At 41.2% G+C, this 14260-nt stretch overlaps 1 protein-coding gene across 1 annotated transcript in view; it reads right to left on the bottom strand.

Annotated features, from left to right (window-relative positions):
* The window catches only part of LPCAT1 (lysophosphatidylcholine acyltransferase 1), an 82179-nt gene that overhangs the window by 41912 nt on the left and 26007 nt on the right, over positions 1-14260 (bottom strand). The window contains exons 4-7 of the mRNA XM_048515380.1: positions 11975-12211; positions 11766-11822; positions 9978-9994; positions 1955-2043 (exon numbers count right to left, since the gene is read on the bottom strand). Of these exons, the coding sequence (XP_048371337.1) occupies positions 1955-2043; positions 9978-9994; positions 11766-11822; positions 11975-12211 (400 nt within the window). The remainder of the gene's footprint in view (positions 1-1954; positions 2044-9977; positions 9995-11765; positions 11823-11974; positions 12212-14260) is intronic.

A 14260-nucleotide genomic window follows, 5' to 3' on the forward strand; every position in this document is an offset into this window, starting at 1 on the left:
CAAGCATCAGGGAGTTCTGCAGCTTATTGTAATATGATAGCAGAACGTGCTGAGAGGACAATATATTCGATATTGACATTCTTTTGTACTAAAGGGGAATTCTTTGTTCCAGCTGCAATAAAACTTTATTTAGCCAAAATACAAATGCAACTGACATATGGCGTCCAATTGGGTGTAGCACACTCGAGTATGGCACTATTGGAAAGAAAACAATCCAGATTCCTTAGAGTCATCTTACAGCTCCCCCCAGGATTCCAAATGCCTTCCTCAGGCTAGAAAAAGGCATAATGAGATTGGAGGATAGAATTATAACAACAACAGCTTATAAATGGCTGAGGCTCTACACCAACACAAATGGCCTATAGCCATTCCGAGCCAATGATTCCTACCCACCAAAATGGGTATGTGACATTGAGCAGTGCCTGTTCGAGTGTGACTTTGCTCTCAGTGCACATATGTTACAAAAACAGGCCCAATTTAAATCTGATTTTACTCAAAGGGTCAAAGACATGACATGTCAACATGATTTGAACAGATTTCCAAATTTTCCCCATTCTTTAGCATGTAAATATATTACTGTTTCAGCTCCCTATCTATTCTACATGGAAAATAAAGATCTAAGGAGAGCTTTAATCCTAGCAAGGTGTGCCTTCTTACCATCAGCAGTAATAGAAGGGAGATATCAAAAGACTCTATGAGAAGAGATTATGTGTTTGCCCCTTGAATGCTGTAGAAATCATGGACCACATATACTTTTATTGCCCCTATTATGAGGAGGTGAGGAAGAAATGTTTGACTTGTGTCTATAATGATAGGATACATCGCTCTAACAAATCCTGCTGTGATAAATTATTACAAGATGAGAAAGAAATTATTACCAGACAGGTAGCCCATAGTGCAGCTTTGCCTGTTCTGTGCTTATTAATAAAAAAGGTGAGAGAGAAATAATTTGGTTCGCATTAAATATTATTTGTGTTGATTTAGTTGAATCCACTACATAAAATACAGATTTTCCTGTGTAGGAACTCTCTCAAGGGCAATGGCAGAGTAATGGGGTGAAAAGTAAATGAGTGTGTCTTTGTTAGAGAGATGCCTAGTAACTTTGTGGCCTTTATGCTATTGTAATTTTGTTGTTTTGATATTTTGTTGTATCTGAGATTATTATGTTTTGGTCATTGACTGTAAATAAAGTAAAGTAAATCAAAACAATCCAAGAAATATCATAAGCAATATAAGAGCTGAAGAAAGACAAATGTTTAAAGGAAAGTCTAATATTACCTTTACAAAAAATTATGAATGAAATTAGCAAAGATGTTACCACCTTCGTGGCAATAAGCTTACATAAACTTGATACATAAGGAAAGAAATGATCTCTTATTACTGTAATTACATACACCAATCTCTCTTGAATGTGGATTATAAACTTTTTACTTCAATAATGGCAAAAATATTAAGAAAATGTATAGCAAAACTAATGCATCAAGATCAGACAGGCTTTGCACTGAAGAGACAGATGAAAGATAATGTCCAATTTGATGGAATTGGTGAAGAAAAAGACAAAAAAAATCTTATTTTTTAGATGCTAAGAAAGCATTTGGCATCATCTGACCCTGTTCTGACCCAGTCCTATCGTTTCTCCTAGATGGGATATGGGATCTTCTGTCTGGGGCTGTTAACTCTGGCCTGCTTCTTAGTTTCACTTTTAGGCACCAGCTAATCAGCTTGTTGGGCAGTTGCTGCCTTTTACACTCCAAAGTGGTGGGGAGTATGGGTTATTTTGCTTTGGTGAAGGCCGTGCCTCTGCCTTGCAATAGTGATCATCCTGTAGAGGTTGGGACCTCTGCTACTTGGAGACTGAAAATGATGTCCTAGAAAAAGAAGTAGGCAAAATGCAGCAAGGCTTTCGGGAGATGACAAGACAACTAGAAGCGCTTCGAATCTCCTCCTCCAGCACCAGGCCCCAGTGAAGGAGTAGGGGGCAATCACTGGTATTGCTCGCTTCTGGGCCTCTCCTGGAAGCACTAGTGTCTGCTCTAGTGCCACCTGTGGGACCAGTAAGATTGCTGGGGGTGAACACTCCATGGACCGGTGGGCAGAGAGCTGAAGGTGTCATTTGATAGGACGTTTGATAATATAGCTTGGATTTCATGTTAAAAACACTTGATAATTTAAAATATGGCTCAAGATTTTTGAGTTGGCTACAAAGTATCTACACTAGCGTGGTGTTATGGTTAAGAGCAGTGAACTCTAATCTGGAGAACGGGATTTGATTCCCTGTGGCTCCACATGAGTGGCAGACTTTTATCCAGTGAACTGAATTTGTTTCTCTGCTCCTACACATGAAGCCTTCTGGGTGACCTTGGGCTATTCACAGTTCTCTCAGAACTCTCTTAGCCCCACCTACCTCACAAGGTATGGGGAGATGAAGGGAAGGAGTTTGAAATCCCATTTGAGACTCCTTACAGGACAGAAAGGCCAGGTATAAATCCAAACTCCTTCTTTTCTTCTTCACTAAACAACATGCAATGATTTTGATAAATGGAGCGTTAACCAAAGGAATACAAATTGAAAAAGGCACAAACCAAAGATGTCCACTATTGCCACTGCTGTTCAATCTTGTATTGGAAGTATGTATTGGCCATTAAAATTAAGCAAGATTCAACTATCAAGGGGATAAAAGTTGATGGAGAAGAATTTAAAATGAAATATTACACTGACGGTGTGGTAATGACAATTATAAATTCAAATCAGTCAATACAAAATATAATGGAACAGGTTGAAAAATGTGGATCCTTTTTGGGCTATAAGATCAACAGAGGGAAAGTAAAGATAACATTGACACATGTTTCAAAAGAAGCTAAGAAATCAGCAGAGTAACGGACTGTGATGCAACATCAAATTGAGTTGTATATTTAGGAATAAATGTATTAGGTCAAAATGACACATTATTTGAAGACAATTATAAATGGCATGGAAAGATTCAAGAAAATATGCAGAGATGGACTAAACTAAAACTTTAATGGCAAGGAAAAATCTCTGCTGTTACAATGTTTTTTTAAAATTTCAAATGTTACCAATTTATACACAAAAAAAGCTTAAAAGAAATAAATAAAATTATTTGGAAAGACAGAAGGTCAGAACTAGATTTAAAGTTCTTCAAGATGAGAAAAGAAGAAGAGGATTAGCAGTTCCCATCATTATCAAACAGTTGGTTCAACTTGGGCTATTTGCAGATTGAATCATGACTCTGGATCAGAGATTAATAAAATGAGAAACTGCAGAAGAAGAAAATATAGAAAAAAATGACAGAATGAGCTCTGTTTCTTTAAAAAACTTAGAGATATATGTAACAGGACAAAACCAAAATTTCTACAAAGATAATCATCATAAAGTTTGGACTAATATCGAAGATTTCCAAAGATGGGAAAAGTTAAGAATTTACTGGCCAGGAAGAATACCTGAAGTTAAAATGAATATATTTCCAAAGTTGATCTTTTTGTTTCAAATGTTATCAATTTAGATAGATGAAATGACCTTTAAAATGACAGACAATAATAGACAATTTTACATGAAGCAGAAAGAAATCAACAGTAAGATTTAAAATATTACAAAATTTTGAAAAGAGAAGAGAATTAGCAGTACCGCAGATCAAATTGTTATCGTCAAGCTGCTGCTCTAGTCTGAGTGTCAGATTGGATTACCATTCCAAATCAAAGAAATGTAAAATTTGTAGAAATTGATAGTAAAGAAGGAATACATAATTAACTATTGATTAAGAAGACATTAAGAACCATTCGAATGCAAGATGAATATGACTCCAATGCAAAAGTAGAATAAGCCCATCCACATCACCATCGACATCTCCAGCTGACATTTATAGTAGTAACAGTAACGCACAAGGTCTTCTCCCCATGGTTCTCCAGGACAACTTTCAGTCCAGCTGGCATAGGACAGTCCAAAGTGCCATACAACAGATGGGATTTTCCATACAAACTCTTAAATATGGGAGCTGAAAAGGCCCATGTGTTGGTTAAACAGAAATTTTTTGATACAGGAAGACAAACAGATCTTATGAAGTCATCCAAATTCTTAGCACCAGAGCATTTCTAAGATGGCAAGTAGCTATAGCACCATATCTGTTCTTCCTTGAAAACAGAAATATGAGGAGATCTTTCACATTGGCCAGATGTAATTCTCTTCCCTCCTTACTGTTACGAGGGAAAATATAAGAAAATTCCATCCAAAAAGAGGCTTTGCCCCTCCCTCTAAATAGACACCACAGAACATAGAATAGAATAGAATAGAATAGAATAGAATAGAATAGAATAGAATAGAATAGAATAGAATAAGTCTTTATTGGTCAAGTGTGATTGGACACACACAAGTAATTTGTCTCCGTTGCCATATGCTCTCAAAGTGTACATGTAAAAGAAAAATACATTTTGTCCAACAAGAATCATAAAGGTACAGCATACCTTAATGATTGTCACTATATGGAGTCTACAGTAAGCAATCAGAGGAAACAATCAGTAGTAATGGCAGAAACATAAAAATGTAAAATCATAAAATAAAATGAAAATAAAATAAAATGGCTTCAGCACTGGGCTATACTCGCTGATCATAGTCATATTTGGGAGGAGAGGATGGGTAATAGGAATGATGAAAAAAAGTAGTGCAGTAATTATATAATGGTTATATAATAAATAAGTTTTAACATTACTCGAGGGAATTATTTTGTTTGGTGATGGCATTCGGAAAAACTAACTGTTCTTATGTCCTAGTTACTGTCTTGGTGTTCGACAGTGCTGCTGTTAGCGGCGTATTAGAGGGTAAAAGTTGAAACAGTTTTATGTCCAGGATCGCTTGAGTTTGGTCAGTAAATATTTTCACAGCCCTTTTTTTGATCCCGTTGCAGTATACAGGTCCTCCAATGTGGAAGGCAGGAGCGTTAGCAGTGCAACAATTGTTTTTCTTGCAGTTCTGATTATTCTCTGAAGATCTGTGTCGATCTTGTTGGGAGTTGCGAGAGAATCAAACCACACAGTTATAGAGAGTGCACGAATGATTGACTCAATGATTCCCTCTGTAGGAACTGTATCCAGCAGCCTCCTTGGGCAAGTTTGGAAGCTTCCCTGAGTTGGCGCAGAAAATGAACATTCTTTGAGTTTGTATTGCTTTTTTTTTTGATGACATTTTTTTGATATTAGGTGACCATTTTTAGGTTGTCCTTATGAGATATGATGGAAACCCTAGAAATTTTAAACGGTCTCTACTATTGATGCACCGTGTTGTTACAAGTATTGTGTGAGAGGAGGTAGGATTAAGAGGGAGGGTTTCTCCTGAAATCTACCACACCTATTTGCTCTACAGTTTTAAGTGCTATTGTTACCAGTTCTAGATTTGTTCCAGTGGCACCACGAGGCTTAGTTTGTTCAAACCTCCCGTCTGTATGCGGTTTCATCGATTGTCTAACTGGAATGAGACCAATCGATCTGTTGTATCGTATCTGCAAAATTTCAGTATTTTAACAGATGGATCGTTTTGAGATGCCAGTCATTGGTATACAGAGAGAAGAGGGTAGTGGTGAAAACCAGTACACAGCCAGGGGTAGCGTCTCCCTGTGCTCATTTTGCGCAGGTGTTCTGATGTAATTTTTCCTAGCTTCACCTGCTGTTTCCTATCTGTTAGGAATGTTCTTTACAGGATGCCCTCACTGCGCTATGAAAAAAGAAGTTCCATGAGAGGGAAATCTTTCTGAGTCCAGTCCATTTTGACAGGCCTAACTGGTTTAAATGACAAAGATACACTGGACTACATACAGGGATCAGAAAATCCCAAGGGAAATGGCTCGCTTTTGCTTATTAATCTGTAAACACAAAAAGAGACATCTGGTGGCCGAATGGTAAAGGGATGGGATATTTGATTTAGTTTCAATCTCTAGATATCTTGCTGGAAGTCAGGGTTTTTAGTAAGTCTCCATAGGTACTTTTTAGTAAGACTGCATAGGTACTTTTAAAAGCCTGTAAATTTTAATGGGTGAGATGGGATTTTAAATACTGGTCATTGACCACAAACAAACAAACAAATAATAATAATATTCTGTTACATGAGAATATTCCCTTTTGTATATGTTTTATCTTTCCGGATCCTGTGGCGTTTCTTAGTGTAGGGCTTTTTCCTGCATATATACAGTTCGATGCGTAATCGGTACTCTGGAATTTCCGATGGCATATTTGTTTTTACATTTGGTACTGGTGATTGACTGTAGTAATGATTGATGATGATAGTGATGCGACATGATGATGATGATTGATGGATATTATTCGATGATGGATGATGATGGTATAAAAAAAGAAAAAGATTCGATACTGCACACCGGTGAGAATCATGGATGGACAATTTAGGAAAAAACAAAATCTTGGCAATCAATGGCGAAGGAAGGATGATCCCGCGATGGTTTATTATATCACCATAATGGGTACAACCAAAAGAACTGACAGAACGGAAGAACTTAAATAAAGGTCGTAGTAATTAAGAAGAAAAATGACTTAAATCGGTAAATAATTGCATCGGGAAGTCCCAAGGCATCTTATTTAGGAAATATATATATTTAAATGCTGTCAATATGGATACAGAACTGAGAAGTAAAAATCGTACGCCGATAAAATGGTTGCAAAATTGGGGGGGGGGGGAGGGAAACCCATACACAAGTCAATGGGAAAATCTTTGGACTAAAGAAACCAAACTCATAGAATTTTTTACAGATGGCATATCACACCTAAAGATATAGCCAAAGCAGAGAAAGATAATAATGGGAAGTGTTGGAAATGACAGAATACAGATGCAATGTTCTATCATATGTTGTGGGACAGCACCAGAGAAAGCAGGGAAAAAAATGATTTACGAAGAGCATTGCAGCACATGCGTGCGAGGAAACATTATTTAAACTCACTGGTAAGAACAGAGACAAAACCATCAGGGCACACAAACCATGGATCCCAATGTCCCTACACTAATAGAGTATGGGAGACAAGCAGGAGCAACTTGAAGCCCGAACACAGGAAGGGGAATATGAACTAACAGGTATTACTGAAACTTGGTGGGATGACACTTACAACTGGAATATTAGAATTGAGGAATACAATTTAAAAGGGACAGAGAAATAAGAAAGGAGGAAGGAGTAGCATTATATGTCTAGGAGGAATATACATGTGAGGAGATACATGAATCTGAGCATGGAAGGTCAGTTGATAGTCTCTGGGTAAAAATAAAAGGAGTAAGAAATAATAGTGATGTAGTGGTTGAGAGTGGTGGACTCTAATCTGGGCTCATTCCGCACATGCAGAATAATGCACTTTCAAACTGCTTTCAGTGCTCTTTGAAACTGTGCGGAATGGCAAAATCCACTTGCAAACGAAGATTGGCCAGAAAGTGAGGGGCGGTTTCGAAAGCGCCTTGTATTGGCCATTTTAGCACGATGTGCGGAAGAGGCTCCCTGGAGGAACAGAGATTTGAGATCCCACATTGTTTCCACACTGAGGTGGCAGACTCGTATCTGGTGAACTGGATTTGTTTCCCCACTCCAACACAAGAAAGCTGCTGGGTGACCTTGGGCTAGTCACAGTTCTCTCAAAACTCTCTCAGCCCCACCTACCTCACAAGGTGTCTGTTGTGGGGAGAGGAAGGGAAGGAGTTTGTAAATTGCTTTGAGACTCCTTATGGGAGAGAAAGGCAAGATATAAATCTAAACTCTTCTTCATCTTCTTACGGTCGGGGGGAGGTCTGCTAGGCAGAGGACTTGGATGAGACACGCCTAGATCAGATGACAAAGTTCCCCAAAAACGGAACACAGTGATCATGGGAGATTTCAATTGCCAGGATATCTGCTGGAAGTCCAACTCTGCTGAAAGCAAAAGCTCAAATAAATTCCTGACTTGTCTTGCTGATAACTTAATTTTCCAGACAGTGGAAAGGGAAATAAAAGGGTCTGCCATCTTAGACGTGATTCTGACCAACAGAGAAGAGCTGGTTTATGTGTTGAATCATGTGTATTCCCTATTCAGGATAAAGATGACAGGACACCTGTGAATTCATCCACCATTTCCTGGACCGTCTTTGTTGTAGAATGCTCCACTTAGGTCCAGGAAATGGTGGATGAATTCTCAGAACTCCTGTCCTTTTTATCCTGAACAGGGTACAGAAGTAACTCATACAGGTACCATTTAGAATTTATAGTCTCGGGGAAGGGAAAAGCTGTACATAGTCAGACATATAGGTTGGATTTTAGGAAAGCAATTTTAATAAACTTAAAGTTATGCTGGTCAGAAATATGTAAGGAGAAGGAAATTATATAAGAACATAAGAACAAGCCAGCTGGATCAGACCAGAGTCTATCTAGTCCAGCTCTCTGCTACTCGCAGTGGCCCACCAGGAGCCTTTGGGATCTCACATGCAGGATGTGAAAGCAATGGCCTTCTGCTGCTGCTGCTGCTCCCGAGCACCTGGTCTGCTAAGGCATTTGCAATCTCAGATCAAAGAGGATCAAGATTGGTAGCCATAGATCGACTTCTCCTCCATAAATCTGTGTCCTAGCCCCTTTTAAAGCTATCCAAGTCAGTGGCCATCACCACCTCCTGTGGCAGCTTATTCCAAACACCAGTCACACGTTGAGTGAAGAAGTCTTTCCTTTTATTAGTCCTTATCCCCCCCCCCAAGCATTTTCAATGAATGCCCCCTGGTTCTAGTATTGTGAGAAAGAGAGAAAAAATTATCTCTGTCAACATTTTCTACCCCATGCATAATTTTATAGACTTCAATCATATCCCCCCTCAGATGTCTCCTCTCCAAACTAAAGAGTCCCAAACGCTGCAACCTCTCCTCATAAGGAAGGTGCTCCAATTGAATGAAAATGCTGAAGGTACAATCAGAATAGATTCCAATGAGAAGGGAAAATGGGAGGAGCTTAAAGAATCCAGGGTGACTTCATAAAAGACTTATTTAGGAAATGGAAGGAGGTCCTTATAACCAAATGGAAGGATGTCCTTATATACTCAAATAACCAGTGCTTGTAGGAAGAGCATTAGAAAAGCTAAAGCTCAGTATGAGCTTAGACTAGCTAGAGACACTAAATGCAATGAAAAAAGGTTATTTGGTTGTGTTCAATGTAAGAAGAAGAAGAAGAAGATTTCTATCCCCTTTCTCTTCTGTAAGGAGACTCAAAGGGGCAGACAATCTCCTTTCACCACCACCCCCGGCAACAAACACCCTATGAGGTGGGTGGGGCTGAGAGAGCTCCGAAGAGCTGTGACTCGTCCAAGGTCAGCCAGCTAGTGTGTGTTGGAAGTGCACAGGCTAATCTAGTTCCTCCACAGATCAAGTGGCAGAGTGGGGAATCAAACCCGGTCCGCAAGATTAGAGTGCACCTGCTCTTAACCACTACACCAAAGAACAAGGGCATGGTAGGCCCATTGCAGGGGCAGGAAAGTGAAACTGTAACAGGTGGTGAGCAGAGGGTAGAGCTATGTATTGTTGAAGGCTTTCACGGCCGGATTCAACTGGCTCTGGTGGGTTTTCCAGGCTGTGTGGCTGTGGTCTGGTGGATCTTGTTCCTAACGTTTTGCCTGCATCTGTGGCTGGCATCTTCAGAGGTGTATCACAGAGGTTAGAGCTATTCAATTCCTACTTTTCCTCAGTTTTCTTGTGAGGGGGAAATGGTGCTCAACATGGCAAAAGTAGAACACGTGATGAGGGAAGGGAGTTGCAGTCTTGGATCAGCATAGGAGTAGTAAATAAACACTTCATTTCTTTAAATGACATGAAGTCCTCAGGGTCAGATCAACGGCATCCAAGGGCACTAAAAGAACTCACAGGTGTTATTTTTCAGAATTCTTAGAGAACAGATGAGACTGGAGGCTGGCAAATGTTGACCTCATATTCAAGAAGGGGAATAAGGAAGATCTGGGTAACTACCAACCCACCTGCTTGACATCTATACCTGAAAAAGTTTCAGAACAAATCATCAGTCAGTCCTTGAGCATATCGAAAGGATGGCTGTGATTACTAAGAGCCAGAACGAGTTCCTCGAGCACAAACCATGTCAGACTAATTTAATCTCTTTTTTTAGAAAGTTACTATCTTGCTGGATCAGGGGAATGCTGTAGACATAGTTTATCTTCACTTCAGTAAGGCTTTTGAGAAGAGTCTCGTTAACAAGCTGGTAAAATGTAGTGTGGATCCTATTAGTGTTAGGTGGAGCTGTAACTGGTTGACAGATTGTGCCCAAAGAATGCTTGCTAATCGTTCTTCATCCTCTTGGAAAGAAGTGACAAGTGGAGAGCTCCAGGGATCTGTCCTGGGACTTGTGCTGTTCAACACCTTTATAAATGATTTGAATTTGAAATTAGGAATAGGGGGGGATGCTGGTTAAATCTGCAGATGGTATTAAATTGGGAGAGGTAGCAAATATGGTAGAAGACAGAGTCTTGAAAACAAGGCGAAAATAATAAAATCAATTTCAACAGAGATAAATGTAAATTCTACAATTACGTAGGAAAAATCAAATGCATGATTGTAGGATGGGGGACACTTCTCTCGGCAGTAGCGTGTGCAAAAAGAATCTAGGGATCTTAGTGAACCATACACTGAACATGAGTCAGCAGTGGGATGTGATAGCTTAAAGGGAAATGCAATTTTGGGTTATACCAATGGAAATGTCATGTCCAGATCACACAAAGCAATAACACTGATTTACTCTGATCTGGTTAGGCGTCACTGAGAGTATTGTGTTGAGTTTTAGGCACCACAGTTTAAGAAGAATGTTGACAAGCTGGAATGTATCCAGAGGAGGGGAAGGAAGATGGTGAGGAGTTGGAGACCAAGTCCTGTGAGAAAAGATTGAAGAAGTTCTGTTTAGCCTGAAGAGGAGAACACTGAGAGGGGAAATGGTAGCTATCTTCAAGTACTTCAAGGGCTGCCATATAGAGAGCATGGTGCAAAGTTTTCTGTTTCCCCAGAAGGTTGGACAGGTTGAAATTATGTCCAAAAATTTTTCAGCTAAACATTAGGAAGAACTTCCTAACAGAGCAGTTTCTCAGTTGAACAGGCTTCCTTGCAAAGTGGTAGGCTCTCTACTTCAGGAGGTTTTTAAACAAAGGCTAGATTTATTTTATTTGATTTAATATCCCACCCCTCCCCTTTTGAGTTTTGAGTACAAAACAATCAAAATTTAAAATATTCAAATTTTTAATACAAAACTATCATGAGGTGATTAATCCAAATTATCATAATTTTTAGAACTGCCACAACAGGGGGCCATGGACAAGATGCTAATAACACTGTTCAGTGATGGCCAAGAGTTAACAAGAACTAATAGAATTGGAAAAGTTGACGGAAAAAGTCTTCAAATGTTAACCACAGCTGCCTCAATCATATGACTGATAAAACAGCTCTGTCTTACAACTCCTGTGGAACTGCATTAAGTCCCGCAGGGCCCTGGTCTCCTCAGACAGAGCATTTCACCAGGCTGGTACCAGGGTCTAAAAAGCCCTGACCCTGGTTGAGGCCAGCCAGACTTTCTTGGTGCCAGGGACTACCAGAAGGTTTGCACTCTCTGAATAGAACAATCTTTGGGGGACGTACCAGGAGAGACCGTCCCATAGGGACGGTGTTCCCAGACCATGAAGGGCTTTGTATGTTAATACAAAAACCTTGAATCTAATTTGGTGCTCCACCCAAAGCCAGTGCAACTGATGCAGCACAGGCTGTACGTGTGTCCCCCATGAGAATCCCATAAGGACCCTCGCTGCTGTGCTCTGAAGTGGGATCTTCCGAAGAAAGCCCAAGGGTTGTCCTGCATAGAGCAAATTGCAATAGTCTAACCTAGAGGTGACCATTGCATAAATCACTGTGGCTAGATCAGACTGGGAGAGATAGGGTGTCAGCTGCTTCACCTAATGAAGGTAGCAGTATGTGCTACCTGAGCCTCCAGGAGCACCCCCAGACTCTTGAAAGTTGATGCACCAGGCAGCTGCATGCCGTCCAGAGTTGGCAGCCAGAACTCCCCAATCAAACCCTTCCGATTCAACCACATAACCTCCATTTTTGTGGTACTCAGTTTTAAATGACTCTCTCTCATCCACTCCAGCACTGCTCCCAAACAACCGGCTGGAATTTTCCGGGCAGTGTCCAAATGGCTGCTCATCAACAGATACAACTGGGTGTCAACAGAATAGCGATGACACCTAAATCTAACCCCCCGGATTAATCTGGCAAGAGGCTGCATATAGATATTAAACAAGATCGGTGAGAGAATTGCCCCCTGTGGGCACCACACACCAATGCATGGTGTGTGGAAGATCTCTCACCTACAGCAATGCTCTGTCCCAGGTCTTGGAGGAAGAAGTGTAGTCCCCTGTACTCCTGGCAAGGCAGTTGTTCAAGTTGCCATAATCAATCAAGTCAAACACTGCTGACAAACCCAAGAATATCTGCAGCACTGACTTGCCACAGTCCAGGTGTCTCCAGGGGTCATCCATGAAAGCAACAAGAGCCACCTCCACCCCATGGCCAGCTCAGAAACTGGATTGGAATGGATCTAGGACTGATGTTTCTGTCAGTAATACATGAAGCTGTTCCACAACAGCTCTCTCAATTACCTTACCCAGAAATGGTAAATTAGAAACTGGGTGGTAATTGGAAAGGATCTAAAGATGGTTTCTTTAAGAAAGGTCACATTATGGCCCCTGAATTAAGGGACAAGTTGATAATATTCTCTAAGGAAATCCACATCACATCCCCACTAGTGTGCCCCAGCCAGGATGGGCATAGATCTAACAGGCTAGTCAGTCCCTGGTCCATTACCCACCTAGGGAGAGAGAGTGGTCCAAATGGCCGGGGACCATAGGAGCTTCAATGCTTCTAAGTGGAGCTTCTAGAATACTATCTCCATAACGTATGGTCACATCTGCTCTAGTCATCTGAGCTTTTGCTTCTTCCCTTGTAACTACATAGAATACCATGAAGTCTGTTGGGGCGAGGACGCAGAGGACGTTGCAGTGCAATCTCACTGATGGCTTCAGAGAGCTGGCCTTGCCAGTCCCCACCCAGCTCATCCAATGAGTTGCCAGGAGGCAACGGGTCCTGCAGGGCATTTTAAAATTCTATAGGATCCAGGACTCTGCACAGGCGAGCATAGATCAGCTCACTGCCTACATGAAGATGGTGCGGAATAGTAATGCTGGCCTCCAGGGCATGGTGATCCAACCACGGGAATAGGGTTTTAATAATCAGATCAACCTCCACCCCTGTCGAAGATTAAATCCAGGGTGTAGCCTGCTCTTTGTGTAGGACCTGAAACAAACTGGGAGAGTAGTGCAGACATAGACAGTACCAGGTCAGAAACCAAACTGGAGGAAGGGTCATCAACAAGAGCACTGAAATCCCCCAGAGCTTGGGGAATGCCAAGGTTCAGCCAGACACCACTTCCTGCAGCTTCAACAGGGAATCTGTTGGTGTATTAGGTGGACAGTACACCAACCAAATTGCCAAACTCTCCTCAGCAGGCCAGCACAATTTAACACCTGGAATCTCCGGGGCAGAGAGTGCCCCGAAGGTGAAAGACTCCTGCATGACCATTCCTCCCCCGCTGACTGAGACTGATAAAGGACTGAGAAATCAGGGGGAGGGCAAGTTCTTTTAGGGAGACCACCTTGCCTGCCCTCACCCAGGTCTCAGTCATGCACACCTGAGATCAACTTTATGCTCTGAAAAAAAACTCCTGCAAAGCACTGGTCTTATTATTGATGGACCTGGCACTGTACAACATCAGTGACGTGAAAGAGCTAAGTCCCTTAGACTCTCCCCGAGCATGTCTTGGGATGGGTCGAAGAGCGGAAAGGGACTGAGCACATCTGACAGAAATGCTGATTCTGTAAACTTAGGCAGATCATGAATAGGAGGGCAGGAAGGGTTGTTTCAGTGTTTGGTTCTCATGCCCCCCCCCCCCCCCGCCCCTTCACATGCCCAGAGTATTGTCAATCACCACTTTGGAGTCAGGAAGAAATTTTGCTCTGTGCTAGACTGGAGGGCTCTTTTTACCATCTTCTGTGCATGAAGGAGGGCGCCACTGGGGGTGTGGAACAGGACGCTCTGAATTTCCTTTATTGCGCATGGGACTTTCCAACTATGTTGCTATGAAATCATTTCTCAGTACTTACTACTAATTTGTAAGGGATGCTTTGTGACAACTGACACTTCCAGCCAG

The sequence above is a fragment of the Sphaerodactylus townsendi genome, linkage group LG14, assembly GCF_021028975.2.
Source record: "Sphaerodactylus townsendi isolate TG3544 linkage group LG14, MPM_Stown_v2.3, whole genome shotgun sequence".
In the NCBI taxonomy this organism is placed as follows: Eukaryota; Metazoa; Chordata; class Lepidosauria; order Squamata; family Sphaerodactylidae; genus Sphaerodactylus; species Sphaerodactylus townsendi.